The sequence below is a fragment of the Rhodnius prolixus genome, unplaced genomic scaffold (assembly GCF_049639745.1).
Source record: "Rhodnius prolixus isolate KJV_2025 unplaced genomic scaffold, Rpr scaffold_2, whole genome shotgun sequence".
Classification (NCBI taxonomy): Eukaryota; Metazoa; Arthropoda; class Insecta; order Hemiptera; family Reduviidae; genus Rhodnius; species Rhodnius prolixus.
This window is the reverse complement of record NW_027411592.1, coordinates 41,401,080-41,422,108: the sequence shown is the minus strand read 5'-3', so window position 1 is coordinate 41,422,108 and position 21,029 is coordinate 41,401,080. Positions and strand designations below refer to the sequence as shown.

Below are 21,029 nucleotides of genomic sequence, written 5' to 3'. Positions count from 1 at the left end.
AGCTGTGGGGTTCAACCAAACGCTCCAATCTCCAAAGAATTCAATCGCTACAATCTAAATACTTCGAACTATCGTAACGCTCCATTTTATGTCTCCAACCTAACTATACACACTGACCTTAACATTCCTTTTGTCACCCAAGTTGCTAAAACACGATACAAAAACCTCCACTTCAGCCTGCAATCTCATATAAATCCTTTAGCTCAAAATCTTTCTTCTAGAACTCTTCCTGACAACCCGACAAGACGTCTTAAAAGACAGTGGTCTGTTTGTAGCACAATAAGCGCAAAAAAAAATTTATAACAATAAAGAAATTTGAGTTTAATTTTTCAGACGCCACTACAGTTTTCTCACATCTACAATCTCATTTACACAAACTAGAACCCTGGGCCAAAAAGTGGAGAGTCAAATTCAATACTCAAAAGTGAGGACAGATAACTTGTACTCTGCGTCGTAATTCTTGTCCCCTGATAAGTTTTAACTCAATTCCTCTTCCTTCTGCTAATTTAGTTCGTTACCTTGGGACTTTACATCGACAAAAGATTAACGTGGAATCCAAAAAGACTTGCAGATGAACTTGCTTGAACTCAACCGACGAAACAAATCACTGTTACGACTAATTGGTAGACAAAGCTACCACTGGAATATAAACGACTAATATACAACAACGTACTTTAACCGATCTGGACTTGCGGACTTGAACTGCGGGGTTCAGCCAAACTTTCAAATTTAATACAAAAATTTCCAATCCAAAATTCTCCGTCAGATTACGAATTCTCCATTTTATGTCTCTATCTCCACCCTCCCATAACGACCTCAAAATCTCATACGTAACTGACGAATCTTAAATCTAAATACAGAAAATTCATTGAATCTCTTCCATTCCGTACAAATCCTCTTGTTCAAAATCTTGCCTCCAAAAATGATTCCAGATCGTCCTCCACGACGATTGAAACGCTGTTGGCCTCGTGACCAGCTTCAATAGTACAAGAAACTCCAGCGAGAGTGTTGCCAGTGGGCGGCTTATCTGATCCAGTCATGAAGTCTTCTTTTATCATATTCACTGATTGCATTTTATTCTTTTTGTAGATTGTGAATAACAAATAAATTAAAAAAAAAAGTTTAATTTTGATTTAAATACAAAAAAAAAAGCAAGAAAGAATTCTCATTTTTGATTCTTGCCAAATTTTAAAAGTTTCACACCGCAAACGGCCACAATTTACAATGTGAAGCAGGGTTAATGGCACGAACTCAACTGAATGGGTTAGGGAGTTTAAAGAAAGAGAAAATACAATAAAAATAAAAAAAAGCGGAGAAAAGCATATGTTTTCCATATTCCAACTCATAAAGCAATTTTTCTCTTTTATGTTTTGGTATATTTGTGTGATATTTAAAACCCACGCACAATTTACACTTTCATAAAACCACTGTATCCTGGATGCCGCCAGGCGGAAGAAATATGAGCAATAACATAATGAAAGAGTGATATGGACTCCATTTAATTAACTTTGGTAGAAGTGAACCAGCTCTCGTAGTTTGCTATAAAATACAATTTTAATTTTATTATTTTATTTTTTAAGATTTTGCTGCCCAGAAAAAGAGGATACATGGAAGAGAATATTATTTTTTTAAAAGAGCCCCAAATGTTATCGTTTGCCCCGAATTGTTCGGCATACGGAGTAAGTCTGCTAAACAGCAGGTTTGAGAAAATTTTATACGCGCAAGCCAGCAAGGAGATACCGCTATAGTTGGTGCACTCTAGTTTGTCACCTTTCTTATGCAGAGGGCATATAACTGCACTTCCCCATTGTTGTGGCATTTTCTCATTAATCCATATCGTAAAAATCAGATCGTAGAGCGCTTTGTGCAGTTCTTCACAAGCCGACTAAAAAAGTTCTGCTGGTAGCCCACCTGCTCCTGGCGCCTTATTATTTTTCACTTTCTGGATGGTGTCTACCACTTCTTCCAAGTCCAGGGGCTCCTTCTCCGCGTCCTCATCTCTCACAGTGTTGTCTTTATCACCTCCTATCTCCTCTTCATTTTCATCATTCAGAAGAATTTCAAAGTGTCTTACCCACCTGTCCATGATCTCATCCTTCCTAGTGAGCAGCGAACCATCTTCTTTTTTGCACGACTGGAGTCTTGGCTTATAAGGGCTCTACCCTTATTAACTTTTTGAAAGAATCTCCTGTTCTCGTTTACATTCCTAGAGACCCAAATAGTTCAGAACAAAACCGATTTAGTTTCTATCTTTAGCAAGAACAACCGGCTAAAGAAATGAGCTCATTCATTTAAAAGATAGTTAGAAACTGTTCGAGCCTTACATCGAACTGTTTGTGCTTTTGGTTACTGCTGCACAATTTAATTTCTTGTTAATATTATTTTAGGCATATAGTTGTACGAAGGGTTTGAATTATTAGGTTATTTTAACTTTGTTGTTTTCATTAAATTTTACTGCTACTTCGGCCAAAAGCACCTGACGACTATGAGCTAGCAAAGTTCCAGGTTTGTAAGTTATGTAGAGCTAATCAGTAAATAATGGATTTCTACAGAAGTTTTGAGATAATACGCAAATCATTCCAGAAGTTGGTACCAACTTAGCAACCTTAATTTCTAAAATATCTAGCGCTCTATTTTTAAGGTAGTTGTTTACTGTAATAACAGTAAAACTCTGCTAGGGCAACAGGCAAAAGATAGAAATATTATATAGAAATATATCTATCGGCGAATTGATAAGCGTGTTTTACATAGCACTCTCTTAATGCATTTCCAAATCTAAAGATTTTTGTATATCAAGTATTTTTATAGCAAGCTAGGCCTTTTCAAATTGGAATATGCGAAAATAAATAAGATTAAAGAGTTAAAAATAATGTCTACCGAGATTTGCAACATTAACAAACGGCAGGAGGTTACATTCTCTACCATTTTATAGATGTCTTCCACAATTTATTTAATTTTATTTTAATAACCAAATGCACGTCCCAGAAATAATTAAATTACAAACAAAAGCAATTAATAATGGAGATATAAAGAAAATGGGATTATAATCGTAAAATTTATTAAATAATAACTTGCAGTTGACAAATGTATTTGGGATGGTTCTCTCTCGCCTCCGCTTTTCGGGGTCTCCCAGTTTAGGCTCTTTTCTGGTGGACAGCCTTCTGGTGCAGCAATATAGTTCTCTCTCTATCGTGGTTTTTACTCCTAATGAGATTAATAACAATTTATTGTTTTTATCTCAATATCTTTAATATTTTTTATTAAAGTATTTGTATTATGTAGAATCCAATATTGGAAATATCATTGCCAAGAAATTCGTGCTTAAACAAAAGAGGTTTTCAATGTTCTTTGTAAGATTAAATATTCTCGAAGCAAAAATTACTTCTTCCAAACTTTATTTTTATAAGTACTTAGAGGCAGTTAGCGCCTGCACAAGGTGCGGCTTATTAGCACGGAACTGTTGGGCAGATTCTGTCAGGAAGAGAAGGAAACGGCCTCTTACTTGATGCGCGTTCCAATCGAGTGGTTGCGCTATGGATCCTTTGGAACTTTGAGACCAAAGGAGATAGTAGCGCAAAAAAGGACTAGTAAGGAAAGTCCTCAACCTCTTTAGTAGGGGAGGTTTCGTATACTAGACCTAAAAAGGGGCTGGCACAATAGCCTCTTGTGGCTGCGGTGCGTGGGGCGTAGGTCCCGTCGTGCTTTTTTTCTATTCTAGAGGCAGTTAGCAAAATGTCAGTAGTTAGTGTGACTTCATCAAGAGGAAGCTGAAGTTTGTATCGCCTTAAGAAGTTCCATTTGCGTTATACAGAAAGACTTCGCCGTACCACATATTATTGTCAGCATAGGAACCGCTTCACGTGTTTTGTTTTAAAATATTAGCACGGACCTGTTTGGAACATACACTGCATTCAGCAAGGACTTCCAGGAAGGTATCCGATGTATGAATGGATTCTTCTGCATTTTTTCGCGCAGCGGCAAGTGGTATTTTTACCACATGAGAGAGTTGGATGAAGTGAAATACTTTGATTTCGTCCTTCAAACTGAATATCAATCTTCGTCAGTCAAACCAGAACACTGTGTGAGTTATGATTCGACTGATCACCATTTTATTAATGAGAAAGAAGCTAAAGTCATTTGAACAACTGATTTTTTGATTCAGCTCAAGCCTTCATCAAATTGTCCCAAAATTTCAATGGATTTATTTTTACAGTTCTCTAGCGCCATTCTGGATTCAAAATGTGCCAATAAACCATTGTTTTATTCATGAATTCCAGAGAATTCTTAACGCCTTTATTTTGCGTTTGAAGTTAAAAATAGGAGTCGAATTGGACCAGAAACAAAGTGAATACTCAACGGAATCGCTGAAATATCCAAATCAGTGTAAGGCTTGGAATAATTTCTAAGTTAACATTTTCGGAAATTCAAAGAATGATGCAGAAAAGTCAGACTTGTGGAGGAGAAACAAGTTTGTGTTATCTAAGGTTTCGAAGTCGCAGAGTAGTCGTTGTTTTTGTTTATACTGCCTCTTCGTCCCAGTAAATCTTGGCCTAACCTACATATTTTATACTTCTTCTGTTTCTGTCATTCTCGCGGCACTAACAGCACTTCCAAAAATTGGAAATAAGTAATAAAAACAAAATATATAAAAGTAAACTTTTCCTTGATTGGTCATTTCAAACATTGAGCCAGTTAAAAATTGATTGCTTTATATTTTAAATTAATAGAATATATTTTTGTTTGTTTTTTTTTAGGGTGGGCGATAGCGCCTGAAGAAAGAGACTGGAAATATAGATTGTCTATATATTATACAAAGCCTCAGGATTCTGGGGTATTTACATGTGCCACACCGAGAGGTCTTACAAATAGTCTGAATGTTATGATTGTAGGTGAGTTGTAGATTGTGTTAACAATTAAATTTAATTATATTAACAATGTGTGCAGTTAGTAGTTAAGCCATTAACAACTAAGTTTAATGTTTCATCTTTTTAGTGCCTTTAGTCCGCTTCACACTTGAACGGAACCTCTTCCCTTTACTAACCACCCATTACAAGATGAACATTTGAATTTCTTATTCTACCTTAATGTGTCAATTTGGTAATGTAGCGCAAAAAACGAGTTTAGTTCTTTTACAAAATTAAGGATTCTTTGTTGGTTACGGTTAAGATAGTAGTGATTACCCGTCCCGTTCGAGACTGAGTGGCCATTAGGCTGATTTGAGTTTCTATTTTGTGATTCAATTTGATTTTACTTTTTCTCAGTGGTTTTTTTATCATTCGGTAAGGCAAGTTAAGTTACTGTCGCTATGGGAGTTCCAGATCACGCCTTTCTCTAGGTACAGTCTGCGATATCGTACTTTATTTGCCAGATGGATTGGAATGTGTTTGATTGCAGAGAATTTATTAGGCTTGCGAGTGAAGGGAATATAGTGGGATTAGGTCTCGTTGAACTTTTTTTTTAATTGTATACGAAGGTTCGATATGAAGGTAGGTTGGATAGCTCGGATGGCAATTACTGGATCTGAATTATGGTTGTATAGTCGGCATAGGAATAAATTGCAAGTGTTGGGATGGAGAGGAAGGTCAGCCGTGTACAATGTGTATAGGAGAGGAGCGAGAATACAACCTTGAGGACCTCCTGTGATAAGTAAATTAATGAAGAGCCTTCAGTAATTTGCAAGAAGCGATCTGAAAGCTAGAACTTTGAAATAATGTGATAGGTGCTGGAAAGTATAGATTTGGGCTTAACCAAAAGACCTTGACGCCGCACTTGGTTGAATGTCGGCGAGCCTATACTATAGAAAAACTCCGAGTCAAGAGAGGGAGCGATGGAATTTGACATGATTTCTTGAGAAAAGTACGGATGAGTAGTTAATTGAGGAGTTACTCAATTTTTGTAAGATCTTGTCCCCCTTTGTATAAGCTGAGAGATGTAAAACCTGCTTTAAGTTCGTCGGATTCGGCGCAAAATCCGTTATTGCCGTCAGAGAAGATGAAAACTAGATTTAATATGATTTATTTCTCTAGTTGCTGTTCTTTAGGAATAATGTCAACACGTGGATGATAAGTTAATGCCTTTAATTTAACAAGTTGATTCTCAGTCTCCTGAAATTTAATAAATTGGTTTCTTATCTTCAATAACATCATCTGCAGTAAAAGTACAGTAATTATCTTAAAAATTTGGAAGGCAGTTTGCTATTTGAGTGAAACGATTAAGATATAGAAACAGATTAAAAAGAATAAACGATAAAATTTCATTTCTTCTGGATTTTGGTTATTTCTTTTGCATATCTATAAGAACAAGTTTAGGCTATAACCATTTCTGGTTGTATTTCTAGTAGTGAGCGAATACAGAAATGCTGTTCCATATTACCAAAAAGTCATCAGGCATTTGATTCCATATCATGCCATTAATCCTTATTTAGTAGAAGCCATGATCATTACTTTGAGTGGTTCACTTGTGCTATCTACTGCACTTCATCTCCATAGCTGCTACCACTCAGCGTGCATTTTCTTCTAATTTGAAAGTAAATTTACTTTCCAAAGAGAATATTTTTCTTTCCTATTTTGTATTCTCTGCAATATTTTTGGTGTTCCTGTTATAGCGTGGCGTCATTAAAATTAATATCTACTGCTCTGAATAGATAGAGAGCTCTCTAATATGGAAAATTGGCAAGCAAAGTATTGTAACATGGGACCTCAGTCTTGAGATAAGTTAGAAGAAAAAAAAAATTGTCAGTTTAACTTTTGTTGCCAATACTTTCAAATTATTTTGCTCTATACAGGGTGAACCAGTAAGTATTGTCCACAGGCCTACTGTGTGTAGTACATCTAAGGTGATGTACCTTTTCTAAAAATTGATACCATTTTGAAGCATAAGTTATTCTCCAATCAGCCTCAATCTTCCTCCGATTGCTGGAAAAATAAAAGTTATCAAAATTTTTAAGAAAACTCATTCGGCTCTTATGTTATCATTATCAGACCTAGGTGCTGGCACTTTTTATAAAAGTTTCCTTTTTTTAATGGGCTTTCAAACGGTATATCATTTTCCAGGATTCCTTTTATCTTCGTATGAGAAATTACGTTTGTTTTACAAGAAAACGTGTTCACGAGCACTCAACAGTGTTATGGTACAATAGAAAATTTTGAAACCAAGTCTAACAGATAAGGGAAGTTATTTCTCATACGAAGATAAAAGGAATCCTGGAAAATGATATACCGTTTGAAAGCCTATTAAACAAGGAAACTTTTATAAAAAAAAGTGCCAGCACCTGGGTCTGATAATGATCACGTAAGGACCTAATGAGTTTTCTTAAAAATTTCGATTACTTTTATTTTTCCAGGATTCGGAGAGAGATTGAGGCTGTTTGGAGAATGACTTATGCTTCGAAATGGTGTCAATTTTTAGAAAATTTATCTGTCTTTCTAACCGTGTCACCAGAATCGAATTCGGACTAAAACTTTCTGAGTAATAACATTTTTATTGAAAAAAGTAATGATTTTAGAAAAAAACTTTAAAGTGACGTCACTCAAGATTAGTGGAAAATATGAAGTTGGCCAATACGTCATTGAACTCCACTTTAGATGTACTTCACACAGTAGGCCTATGGACAATACTTACTGGTTCACCCTGTATACTTTCTCTATATTTTACTGTTTATATCAACAGTAGAGCAATGGCCAAAAAAAAGCTTATCTTATCTTACGGTGAATTGAAGAAGCAGTGCATAATGGTGCTAACGGCTTATTATGAAAAAATAGCATAAATAGTGACAACACTAACAAAGAAAAATACGTGGACTCATTAAAAAAGTTTGGACAAGCTGAAATGAGAAATTTTCTTCATTTAAAATAGAAACATTGCAACAATTAACTTAATAGTTATGTGAAATAATACAATACAAAATTGGGAAAGTCGCCATGACAGCCTAGTGATTTGGATACGCAGCCCACAAAGATCAGATGAATTGTGTGACGGTTCGATTCTCGGTGTAGACCTTTGGATTTCATTTGTTCTTTTTTTTTATTATTATTTGAGTATGACTGTGCACTGTAACCTTTAAGATCTATTGGGTTATCCTAAGAGGTGTAGCACTCCTTTCACTTTCCAAATGTTGTACAAATACCAGGATCTGAGAGGGTTAATTAAAGAATCGCGACTAGCAGAATCACAAATAAAACTTTTATTGGTATGTTATTCACAAACTGAGAACATTTATATACAGGCTAACTTCTAGCAACGTACAATACTAATAATCATCGACTAATCTTGACTGCTCTCTGACTAAACTTTTACTAATCTCTATATTCATAATTGCATGTCCTTATATATTAATTACAGTTTACATTGAGTATCGCATAGATACCAATAATCTTAAATAGTTCATATTCCCATAGATCTAACTTATTGTTACATATTTACATTGATAGCTTTGCAATAGATATCGTATCTTCAAGAGAAAGGTACATTCTCTTTTATTTTCGGCGAAAGGCAGGGTGACGTCATAACTTCTCCCTTCTGAAGCTCTGAAGTCCTCTGAAGATTCTTATGATGTTGAAGGTGCCCATTTGATATCCAATTCAGGTGCACTTGGAGGTACTAGGTGTCGGAGTTGTATGGCTTCGGCATGTTGCCCTTCTGAGATTTTCATTTTGCTTGAGTCTTGATGTGTCAGGCTTTCTGTGGTTCTCCAATTCCTGTTGATATTTCGTCGGAATCTTTTGAAAACTGCAGTACTACCTGGGATGACTTCTAAGGATGATTCTTCTAGTGCTTCAGGATACGAAGTTAACTTTGCAGAAACTTGTCGCCTTGTATCTCGAGTGATTCTTGAATGATGTTTGGCAAATTAGTAGTAAAACTTATAGCTTACTTTTTGCCTAAAAAGTTCGACTTGGAATTAACTATTAAAATAGCACTTCACGTTTCCAAGTCCCTGTTCGGGCGCCAATTAAAGAATCGCGACTAGCAGAATCACAAATAAAACTTTTATTGGTATGTTATTCACAAACTGAGAACATTTATATACAGGCTAACTTCTAGCAACGTACAATACTAATAATCATCGACTAATCTTGACTGCTCTCTGACTAAACTTTTACTAATCTCTATATTCATAATTGCATGTCCTTATATATTAATTACAGTTTACATTGAGTATCGCATAGATACCAATAATCTTAAATAGTTCATATTCCCATAGATCTAACTTATTGTTACATATTTACATTGATAGCTTTGCAATAGATATCGTATCTTCAAGAGAAAGGTACATTCTCTTTTATTTTCGGCGAAAGGCAGGGTGACGTCATAACTGTTCCAGGGATTGTATGCCTTCCTCTAGTACCTGGCAATCATTCAGGTGTCTAAATCTTTTTACAATTGTGGCATCCTCCATCCTCCTACCAAATTTGCTAGTCCCATCACGATCAAGACTCAGCGCCTTCTGATTCGACAAAGTCCGATGAGGAAACCTGTAAGCTTATGGAATTATCGTTATTCAGACCACGGCAAGCCTCAATCACCTGGCAGATGGAAGCAAACATCCCCATAAATTCCGAGGACCTGGTTCTTGGATCAAGGTCTCTAGCCTCTGTTCTCTCAGGTTTTCTGTAGCCACCGTATACCAAACGGTCGCCTGTTTACTTAATACCTGAGCGGGAAGATTCTCTGTACATCTTTATTGGTCTCTCCTCACAACGCAAAAATCTTTTTCTTCTATTTAAGTTAAATGAGATAAGTAATGTGTTATTTATCCGCGTCAGTCTGACACATGAAATCTTGTAAAAAGTTGGTTAAATATATTTAATAAATATAAGAGGTAATAATCATAAAATAGTTCATGAGATCAGAATAATAAAAGGGATTTTGTTTTTAAATAATAATTAGGCAGGATTTTCTTTAAGATGAAGGGGCAATAACTAACTCCGACCCTGACATTGATTCGTCCTTTGTTATGGTGTATTTACTACACAATCTGAACTTCTTCGCATAATACAGCAGTATACGAGATCACTTTATTCTAAAGCCCAGCAATGAACATTTTTGACCACAGGTTAAAACGAGAGCATTTAAAATTGTAAGTTAAAAACTCATATTCTGTAATCATTCAAATTTCACATTTTCAATACTTACTTTCTCTAAATTCTGGAAGATTTGATATTTTTCTGATAGGTCCCTTTTGATAGCTTTGTGGATTAAGCACACTTAGCTTAAAAATGGAAAATAGTAGAACGTTCAATTATGAAAAATTCAATAGAAAATACAATACTCTGTGTTCAGAAAATACTCAAAGTTAAAATAAACAAAAAATAATTGATCAGCTTCGTCCCTCAGCCTGCTTTTAAAAATGTTATCTACACAAGTTTATGTTATAAAGTTCGGCAGTGTCTACATTTTTTTGACAGGCAGGCGATGATAACTTGGCATGTTGGCATTACATTTTTAATCCATTTCCTCTTTATAACAAGTCTGAATAAGGCTAATACGGAATGTATCGATCGATAAATGTATATATCTTATACATATTTAAATTAACATCGAATAAAAAAAAAATTGCCAGCCCTTCATGAATATAAGTTACACGTGTCTGGAGCGGTAGGCTGTCGTCCAGAGATATCGTTCCATCCACCTACAGGTTGCAACCAAACATAGTGTATTCATTCCAACTTCTAAAACCTAGGTATTCTATAAAATGGGCGGAGAACCTTGCGAATTCATCGTATTGCATTTTCATTTTTAAAAAAAATTCAATTTCTGGGTTGTTGCGATAATTTAAGCTATTATTTTTTTTAAAGCACAATCTCATGAAAAGCCATTCAAAAAAAAAATTCTCAACATTTTATAGCAAATTTCCATGCTGAATTTAGACGGATATTTTTGTTTTTAATGCGATCAAAATGTTTACTAAATTTAAGTTTTCCTTTGAGGGAGTGTTACGCGTCTGTGATTTCCCTTATGACAATATTTAGGACTCTATCAAGGAATTACCTCCACAATCCTATCTCTGTCACATTGAAGATATTTACACAATCTTGGCTTCAATTTCCACTTTCCGGTTTTAAAGTGCCAAGCTTTTCTCCAAGAGTGCACTTTTTTGTTTTTTGGGAATACTTATTGCATGGTTCCGAATTAAGGAATGTGACATCTCCATAGGTGTTCTACACCTTGTCCTTCACAATTTTGCTACAAGTATCGTCCTTAATCAAAATTGATTCCTGATACTTCGATCACAAGTCCGCCCCCTAATTACCAAATTAGATGCCGTAATTTATTTCTAGCACTTTCTGTGACCGCAGTTTACGTTATAAAATCCTCTTTAAATTATTTTTCAAAATTAATCGCTAATAGTCACAAAAATTTATTCCCATCAACGGATTCTTTCTAGAATTTTAATTTTATTTACATTATGTAATTGCTATTTTTATTGCATAGATAATGAAACCGCTCATCTCTTTTAAATGACAATTTTATGGGAAACTTAATTCAACTCTCACCCACAAACTATCTTAAGAAGCATGAAGACTGGGAAAATGTTTCAGTGAATAGATCTCAAACTTTTTGCAATGAGACACAAGGTTTAAATAAAATCGTTTGTGCCGTCTTCGAGATAATTCCAAAACGTTTTTATAAGAATAAAATGAAATAACAAATTATTAAATTTGAGAATCTACTGCCCGGAGACAGGTAGGTTTCCTTCTGAGACACATCATGAACCTAAAACAAGAAACGTTTAATCTGATTATTATACCTAAAAAGTAAAGATTTCTTTCTTTTTTATTTCAAAGCTTTTTACGCCATTTTTTTACCATAAATCCCACTCTCTGTTTAGATCTAATTACTTACGATTATGCAAGTGCTTATACAGAAGAATTATTTTTATGAATTAGGTATGTGTAAAAGCTATATTTCAATCTATATTTATTGACTCTCCACCAAATTTGAATAATCAGAACGATCCACGGTCCCAATTAGTTCCAAATATTGAAGTTCTGCGCACTCATTCAGTCAATTTAACCCACTTGATAATCGGGTCATGAGTTCCTAAGTTAGTTCCTGAGATAGCGCTCCTAGTGCTTATGACACCGATATCATAAGCATATTTTTAAAATATTAGAATCACTTGATAAGTGATGATAGTTTTATGTTTTTATGTATTGGTATTTAAAAAAAAGTTTAATTTGAAACCTATCGAAATTTTAATGAAACTGACTAAAGAGATATTGGAAAGCGGTTAAAAGTTGACTAGAAGAATGAAAAGTTTGGGTTATTACTATAACAAAATTTCAGAATCAAATGAAAGTTCATTGTGTCACGTGATACAATGTTGAAAAGACCTATATTACGTTGCCACTCTTAACAGAGTTCCATGTCTTTTATTATTACTTTAACGACGGTGCTCTGATATTGATGTTGTAAAGATAGGTAGAGGTTAAATGAAGCATAAATGTCGCAAACTTGTAGAATATTCTATAATTACAGTAATTAGGAGTCTGGTTAAGCCTCACTTGTAGATATGTCTACTTAACAGAAAAATAACTTCTAATGTTGTGGGTTATTGGCGTAGTAGTTTTTAAAAAGTCCAATGGGATTCTTGTGGAGAAACCCCCCGTCATCACTTGACATTAAGTAAAAGTAAAGATGTGTTTCGTGCTGGGTAAATGGACTTGAAGCCAATTTCTGTCAAATTAAAAGTAAAATAATAGCAATAATAATGTCGTTTTAACGTCTACTCTATTGTGTAGAAGTAAGTTCAATTACAGTTTAAACATTGTTAAATTAGGACTTTTCTTCCTTATCTTTATCTTTATTCTTCCGTTTATCAAATATGTTTTTTTATCAGAAGTAAATATTGGACATTAAACTGATCTCTTAATTTTGCAGATGCTCAATGCGAACGATTAGATGTGAAAAGTTTAAGAACGAATCACAAACACTTGAGAGTGGAGCAGGATGGTACTCGATTAGGCCAAAGTGTACATTTTCACTGTCCCACAGGTTTCAAATTAAATGGAACAGCGAATCTTACATGTAGAGCAAATGGTGAGTTGTTATTGTAAATTAAAATAATTATTCAGTTTATTAATTTTTCACTTTACATTTATAAAATATTCTTGATGTAGACCATACTTTTAGAACAATTATGATTCAAGAAAAACTAACAATTTTTATTCATCGAATTTTATTATAAATAAAAGAAGCCATTTTTGAAATGAATTATTTTTTAAAAACATTGAATTGGCCATTTCTTTAGATGAAGTTGACTGCATGAACTTTAGTAATAAGTAGGCTTACCATACGTCCCGGTTTGAGATCCCTGTCCCGCTCAAACTTGAACAACACCGACACCCCGGCCGATCGTTCTCCCGCGCCCATTTATTAATATGTTTTCAGTTCTTAATAATTTTGATTCCATTTCAAATATGAAAAACACAAATTAAGCGAAAAGCAAAACGATAATGAGCCTCTTCCTCCTCTGTGTCCCAGTTTGGCTCTTCGTAATTATGGTAAGCCTAGTAATAAGCAGTATTTACAGTCATAAAAGCCGAATATATATTTCCATAAAAAAGGGTTAAGTACAGTATTTTAGCCACTAAAATCATTTCATGTAGAAAATTTTTAATAAAATAATATATCTATGTCTACAATTAAGGAATTAATATTGAAGGTTTAAAACATATATCTTTGTAATTTTTCTATATTTTTAATCAAAGTGCTTCCACAGATTTGGGTCCCACAATAGGCACCGCAATACGTTGCAACATTGATGAAAACGGAACAATTTATAAAAAAAAGAAGATTTTCTAGCTTTTTTTCTTCACCCGTTCCCATTTCAAAGAAAAATAAATTGTTAAAACTGCTTATTTATTTACACCGCTGTGTGCAAATGTATCTTTTATCTCTTTACAAAAACCTACAGTTTAAAAAGTTAAGTATAAATTATTACAAAATAAATGGCCAAATAAATAGAGACTTTTCTCTACAATTAGGTAAAGAAATCATTAAAATCGGAAAGAAAGAAATAGAGTTATAAAGGTTTAAAATTTGAAAGCTTTACAAAAGCTTCAAAATTTACCCTTCTATATCTCGACAACTACTTTCACTAAAACATTCCCTTTTATACCAGTTAAACGAGTAGAGTAGACTTTTCTCTACAATTGGGTAAAGAATCAACCAGAGGTATTTAATGTTCATTTTGAAAATTTCTTAGCTTTGATTTGAAGTCAAAACTTATTGCCTTCGAATACTGACAATAAGTTGCAATATCTTCATGTTTTATCTATCTTTAATGTGTGGCGGCAGTACTCTAAAGAATTCAACTCCCATATGGGACTATATATTTTTCTTCTATTTTATACATATGATAATTATTATTTTCTGTTTATAATAATGTTAAATAAATAAGATTTAGGCAGTTCGATTCAGCATTTGAAAGAAGTAACGCCTTGTTTTTATTAAGTGTAATTACTTTCCATAACTGTAGTATAGAGACACTACACTGGTGACCCCGCCTTGGACAACCGGAAATGGTGGGCAAAAGACAGAGAGCCAGGAGGGCGCTCTCTAGCTCACCAAACGCACTAGGTGAGACGCATGATACCATCTCTACTACACGTTTGATAGCAGCCCACGGCACCACGCTGCGACTGCCAGGAGATTTTTTCGCAGACCAACCAACCATAATGCCACAAACGGAATTCGTCGCACAACTTAAGCAGACAATAAGTCAGTTGCGCCCAGTACCAGCTGAGTGGCACGCAACACAACGGCCATTTGTACATAAGGCTTTGGCCTCATGCTCGCACGTCTTTCTACGCAAAGAAGGCCACCGCCATGCACTTACACCACCATATGAAGGCCCATTTCGAGTGATTGCAAAAGACCACAAGACCATCACTCTGGAAAAACAGGGAAAGCAAAAAACAGTGCCCATAGACCGCGTCAAGCCGGCGTTTCTGACCTACATCACAGAGCGAATCCCACAACAAGCCACACAACAGGACCAGCTGCGACCCGCGCCACAAGAAGCAGGAAACCTACAGCAATCACGCAGCCAAACAGGATATCGGTCGCGGGCTGGCCGTCTCATCTTGCCCCCGCACAGATACGGCCAACCCCCTACGGAGGGGACTGATGTGGCGGCAGTACTCTAAAGAATTCAACTCCCATATGGGACTATATATTTTTCTTCTATTTTATACATATGATAATTATTATTTTCTGTTTATAATAAAGTTAAATAAATAAGATTTAGGTAGTTCGATTCAGCATTTGAAAGAAGTAACGCCTTGTTTTTATTAAGAGTAATTACTTTCCATAACTGTAGTATAGAGACACTACAAATGAAAAAGGAAAGCTTGCTGAATTAATTTCGTCCTAATTTTACTGTAAGCAGAAGCAATTTGTTCACACAAACAGGAATAACCTTTTCTGTTTTAATTAATTGAGTAAATCAACTTGAAGCTGCTTATTTATTTCATTAAATATGTTATGTAATATATATATATATATATATATATAAATATATTTTAGTTAATCAAATTAAAAGAATTGTATTTGTTTTATAAGAACTACAGAAACGATTCGATTCAAGGAGGCAATTTTTAACTAACAACCGATTTCAGTTGCAAGCAACGAATGATTAAATTCTTTTATCTAATTAAATAGTTTTTATTAAGTTACCAGCGATGGTCCTTAAATTTTTCTCTTTTTCGGAGCTTGTGTCCATCACTGTCCGGAGACCAGAGTGCACTGACAGAAGCTGCGTTTTTGGAAGCTTTTCTAAAATGTATTTAGGGCAACTAGACTTTTAGCAATTTCACTTTATACAGAAAATTGAATGGCCAATTTTAACTCAATGTCATTTCCATATATTTGTACGAATTTCCCACCTAAATTGTGTTCTTTTTGAATCACCAGTCTTTTTGTAGACTATAGTAAATACTTTTTAACATATTTAAATTTATCCAAAGGTTTTATTTTAAAGTGTTTTCTTCAAGCTACTTAAAATTATTGTGAAAAGTTATACTGAAAGCGTAAGAGGGAACTAGTTCAGTGGCAAAGATTCACGACCAAGTGAACCTCTTGTTTAGAAACCATCTTTTGGTGCCAAGTTAGTCAAGGGAGTCTGTAATAAGCGTCTTGACTTGTGTCTTTTAATTAGACCCCTAGTGCCACCGTTTTACATTCATATTAGTGTTTCTAGTTTCTGCTTCAAATGTAATCATATACTTTAATTTATATTTCTCTTAAAGCATATACAAAGTACTGAACTGTAAGTCGCTAATGTTTGAATGTATTTTCAACTTATTTCTGCGTCATAATTTTGTTTATTTCTACTTAAAGAAAGCCGCTTAATATAAAATAAACCGGATTTCTGGAATTACTATCATTAATGCCCTATCTGGCTCTAACATTATGGCAAGTTTTAGAAATAACACATTGATTGGTCCTTTAATTGGGACTTGTGCAACATATAAAAGCGTTGGAATAATAAATTTCACAGATTAACAACAAAGTAAAGTGTTGATGTTACTGCAGCTGATCAAAACGGTTTAGTTGATCAGTATTCCTGAACCGGTTTCAAACAGATCACTGTAAGTGATTTAGGAACATATGTGATTGGCGCACAAAGTAACCAACAAATACTGCTAGTGTAAAGTTTTGCAAATACACAAAAATTTGGCGTAACACAACTCACTCTTAGTACGAGGTGTGGCTATTAATTAACAAGACTATTGCTGTAAAACATTTTATTTTAAATTTATACATATTTAGTTATTATCACCTTCAATATACACCCCCTCCCCTATCTCTAAAACGCTCCATGCGAATTTACCATTGTTCGAAACAGTGCTGGAAGTCTTTTTCTGTGAGCTCCTGTATGACGCATGCCGCTTTTTCTTTCACAGCTTCAAAGAACTGAAATCTTGTTCCCTTTAATGCAGATTTGACTTTGGGGAACAGATAAAAGTCACATGGGGCCGCCAGGTCAGGCGAATAAGGAGGATGGCCTAAAACTGGGATGTTGTACTTGGCTAAAAGCGTCTTGACAGAGAATGCAGTGTGAGCTGGCGCGTTGTCTTGATGGAGAACCCATGACTTGTTCTTTCACAAATCGGGCCGTTTTTCCTTACTCTTTCACGGAGTTAAGCAAGCACCTCACGGTAGTAATGTTGATTAATTATAATCGATATTTTCATCCGTTTTGGATGTGGAAGAGCAACCCGGGCGGTCATCATCTCCGATGTCTTCTTGGCCATCTTGGAAATGCTTGAACCACTCAAAAACTCGCGCACGTGATTAACATTCATCGCTATAAACTTCTTTTAATAAAAGAGAAGTTTCAGTAGCGGTTTTACCCAGTTTCATGAGAAATTTCACGACAATTCGTTGTTCTACCACATGTGTAGTATCATGTTTTCGGCAAAACGAAACTAACACCTCTTACACAAACGACGGTTCCGGTCGGACAGATTTCTCTACAAACACGTGAGACGCTGCAATCGAAAGAGAAGGCTTTACGCTGCACAGCTGTCGGTCGTTGGGATTTGGCACATGCATAGTTCTTCTGTAACAGCATCAGTCTCGTTATTTAATAGCCCCACCTCGTATTATTCTCAAATTCTTAACTCGAAAATGTTCTTGTAACGGCGAACATATTTAATTCTTATCACATTTGGAGGAATCTATTCACTCTATCTCAAACAAGTACTCTTAATCGAATTTTCAGAAAAAAATGTTTCAAGTTAGTGAAGTAATCGCCTATTTTTTTTCTGGCAGGACTTAACGTCCAACTGCCAATCAGGTAACACGGACGGGGATGAAAGCACATACTTTACTATTAACATTTTTGTCAATCAAATAAAAAGTAGCTACACACGAGTTTCGAACTCCTAGTTTCGACTACACCAACATCACCGCCACTGTTTCCAGTAAAAGTTGTAGATTTATGGATTTGTAATCACTGTGCAAAGTTTAAATAAAATCGTAGGATCGGTTCGCCAAAAAAAAAGTCAAACTGCAAAAACTATTTTTCGTTAATAGTGGTACTTTCATATTCATGAAGTTTGTAAATTCAGTCACATATCTAATTATTATCAATATTTTACCGGTTAAAGGCTGCTAGTACAATAAACTACTAAAGGCACATTAGAGGCAAACCTACCTCTCTCCTCTTTCTGAAAAGTGCTTTTAACACTGCATTGCCAATCTGGAATCAATTTGACTCCAAAAAAAAAAAAAAAAAAATAGTAATGGTCTCTGATTGCCCATATCTCATAGCTATCCCGAAATGCTCTTAGATATCTATCCCCACTCTCTCACCATTTGATAGTCACGAGCTGAAGACCGTGGAATTCTTAGTTTCTTTTTGCAGATTAGTTTACTTGAATCATAAGAGTCATTTCGACTCCTGATTGGTAATATAATTAGATTTTCTGTTATTAACTTGACTCCAGATCATTGCCTAAATGCTTATTTGATAAATTTACATAATTTTCATGGAAAGTATCAAGACACAAATAAAAGCCTCTTTCTAGAATTGATTTTATGTCCGAACTGCAGCAAAAACTTGTAGCGAATTGGGTAATTTCCGATCCGTGTTAACAGCGCACAGTAACTGAAAAAATAGTGAATGTAATTAAAAAAATGAAAATGTCCCTGATCAGAAGGCAGTCAATCAGGGTTCTAGAAAATACTGAAATTACTGCGATCCTAAGTTGCAGTTAATTCCTTCTGCGTGAAATGTTAAAGCCGATTTGTGGACAAAATTTGTTTTTTCGTTTCATAATTCCTATTCTTTCTCATCCATTAATGCAAATTTTATTATTAAAAATTAAATCAATATAAAAAATAAAGATAAAAATAAATTATGGAGTCAATATGACTCTACATTGGCAATAACTGACTAAGTTCGAGAATTGGCAATGCAGTGTTAATCAATTTTTTTCTGAAAAATTATGGCAAATTTAAGTTTTAAATTAAATCTAAGTGTGAACAATGAGCGCACTGAATATAAATAAAATTTTAGCAGCTGTTTCCAAGGAAATTCTAAAAACTGAAAACTTTATTATGTAAAGAGGTACTGACTTTGAGCAAAACTGTATTGCGGTAGCCATTGTTAGTTCTCTAACCGAATTTGAACATTCCGCGATTTTAAATTTGTCAGTTACCATGGATACACTGACTCCTCGACAGGGATCAAATACACACACAGGTCTCAGGAGACCTCAAAATTTGAGAAAACAGAAATGCGAAAATCTGCACTAACTTCTCTTACGTAAGGAGGGTAGTGGAAGGTAATAAAATGCCAAATGTATTATAATATCATAATAATATGGGGGGGAAAAAATAGCGTTCGTCCTATAAAAATGGTGGCTATTGTACTTTATTTAGGAAAAGTAAAGGAAAGATGTTATCATAGAGTGAAGATGAGAGGGTAGAGTAAAAGAGTGTTGAGAAAGGGATCACACCTTGCCCTAGTGCAATTTACCCTTTCACTTTTAAAGGGTGTGGAGCTATTAGCGCTCTCCCTGCCTCCATGTTCTCATCCGGTCTTTGTTACGCCCTTGGGAAAACAACCACCCTTCTGTCCACAGAAAACACATTCTGCCCTTTTAGTCCAACTACTATTTCAGGATGTTCGAAGATGTAATAGAGTATCTTCCCTTAAGTGAGGAAGCTTTAAGTTCATCCTTGGAACTGCGCTAAAACGGGTTGTAGAAAGTCGAATGAAAGATATCTCTGATATAAAAATTCTATGAATTCATCAAATAAAAAATTTTAGGTTACATTATTTTTGGATAATGAATTGCTTCAAAAATTGGAGGTATGCTAAAATTATTTGTCACTTCATTACCTTAAAAAATCATTATTTTCCATACGTTTCACACTAACTTATCGTCCATCTTCAGTGTTTACAAAGTTTAAATGCATGATAAACCAAAATTTTAGAATGCAATGAAAACTACTCAAATAAAAATAATGTCATAAACTACTTTAAATTGTCTAAAAATTATTAAATTATTATTTTTTTTTATCCATCTACTTTAAGCCTAAAACGTTCATTTTAGGAGCTGGGTTTTAGAAAAATGACAAAATAATGGTAGAATAAAAATGAAAGAAGAGAAATCACTCATCAGATATTCAATAAAATGAAAAACCAAAATCAAATGACGTAATACTTTTCTCTAACTTGAAATCATGAAAATAAAACAACACCATGTTAATTGGAATGCTTCCTTAAATCCAGACTTCTAACAATGCAGCACTAAACACGTATCTTCATAGGATCCACAAAAGGTCCTCTCCTCTTTGCGTTGATTGCAATGAGGAGGAGGATTTCAAACATGTAATAATGATATGTCCACGTTATGTAGAAGAAAGGAAACGAATGTTTGACGACATATACAGGTATTTAGATGCACCATTTCGTTACGAAGACACCAACATCTACGAGTATGTGCTTAAATCTATAGCAGAGCTAGCAATGAAATATGAATATATTTAAAAGTTATAGCCGATCAGAATGAATAGAAGAAAATGATTAGAGAAGGATTACGTGATTTTAATTTCGTTGAAGCTATAAGGATGGCAGGAATATAGAGTACTGAATCATCCATTAGTTGCAGTTTATGTAAATAGTTGTAAATAGTAGAGGGATGAATGAGTGAAGCGAATGTATTTATAAGTAAGAATGGAGAGTGATTGATATTCTAGTGATAAGCACCTAGACGATGCTGGCTGTATGGCGAAAGCCAATGCCAAAAAAAAAGCCCCCCCAAAAAAATACGATTTAGTTTGCATTTCAGTGCATAAAATTGTGATGAACTTCCTTCGCTAAATTTTGTTGAGTGTTGAACTCATTATTAAGCAATTGTAGAAAAAAATCTATTGTTACTAATATTATATATATTTCCAATTGCAATATATTTCCACAGTAACTGGGAAAAATGTATTTCCATGTATAGTTCATTCGCTATGGATTGGTATTATTGGATGAATTCTATGAGTGGCCATTGAGGAAATAA

General features: G+C 34.6%; 1 protein-coding gene across 2 annotated transcripts in view; it reads left to right on the top strand.

The window, feature by feature from the left end:
* Window positions 1-21,029, top strand: part of hig (locomotion-related protein hikaru genki) — a 781,895-nt gene that overhangs the window by 608,790 nt on the left and 152,076 nt on the right. For both annotated transcript variants that reach the window (XM_074119349.1, XM_074119350.1), the window contains 2 exons: window positions 4,755-4,889; window positions 12,883-13,041. In XM_074119349.1, the coding sequence (XP_073975450.1) occupies window positions 4,755-4,889; window positions 12,883-13,041 (294 nt within the window). The remainder of the gene's footprint in view (window positions 1-4,754; window positions 4,890-12,882; window positions 13,042-21,029) is intronic.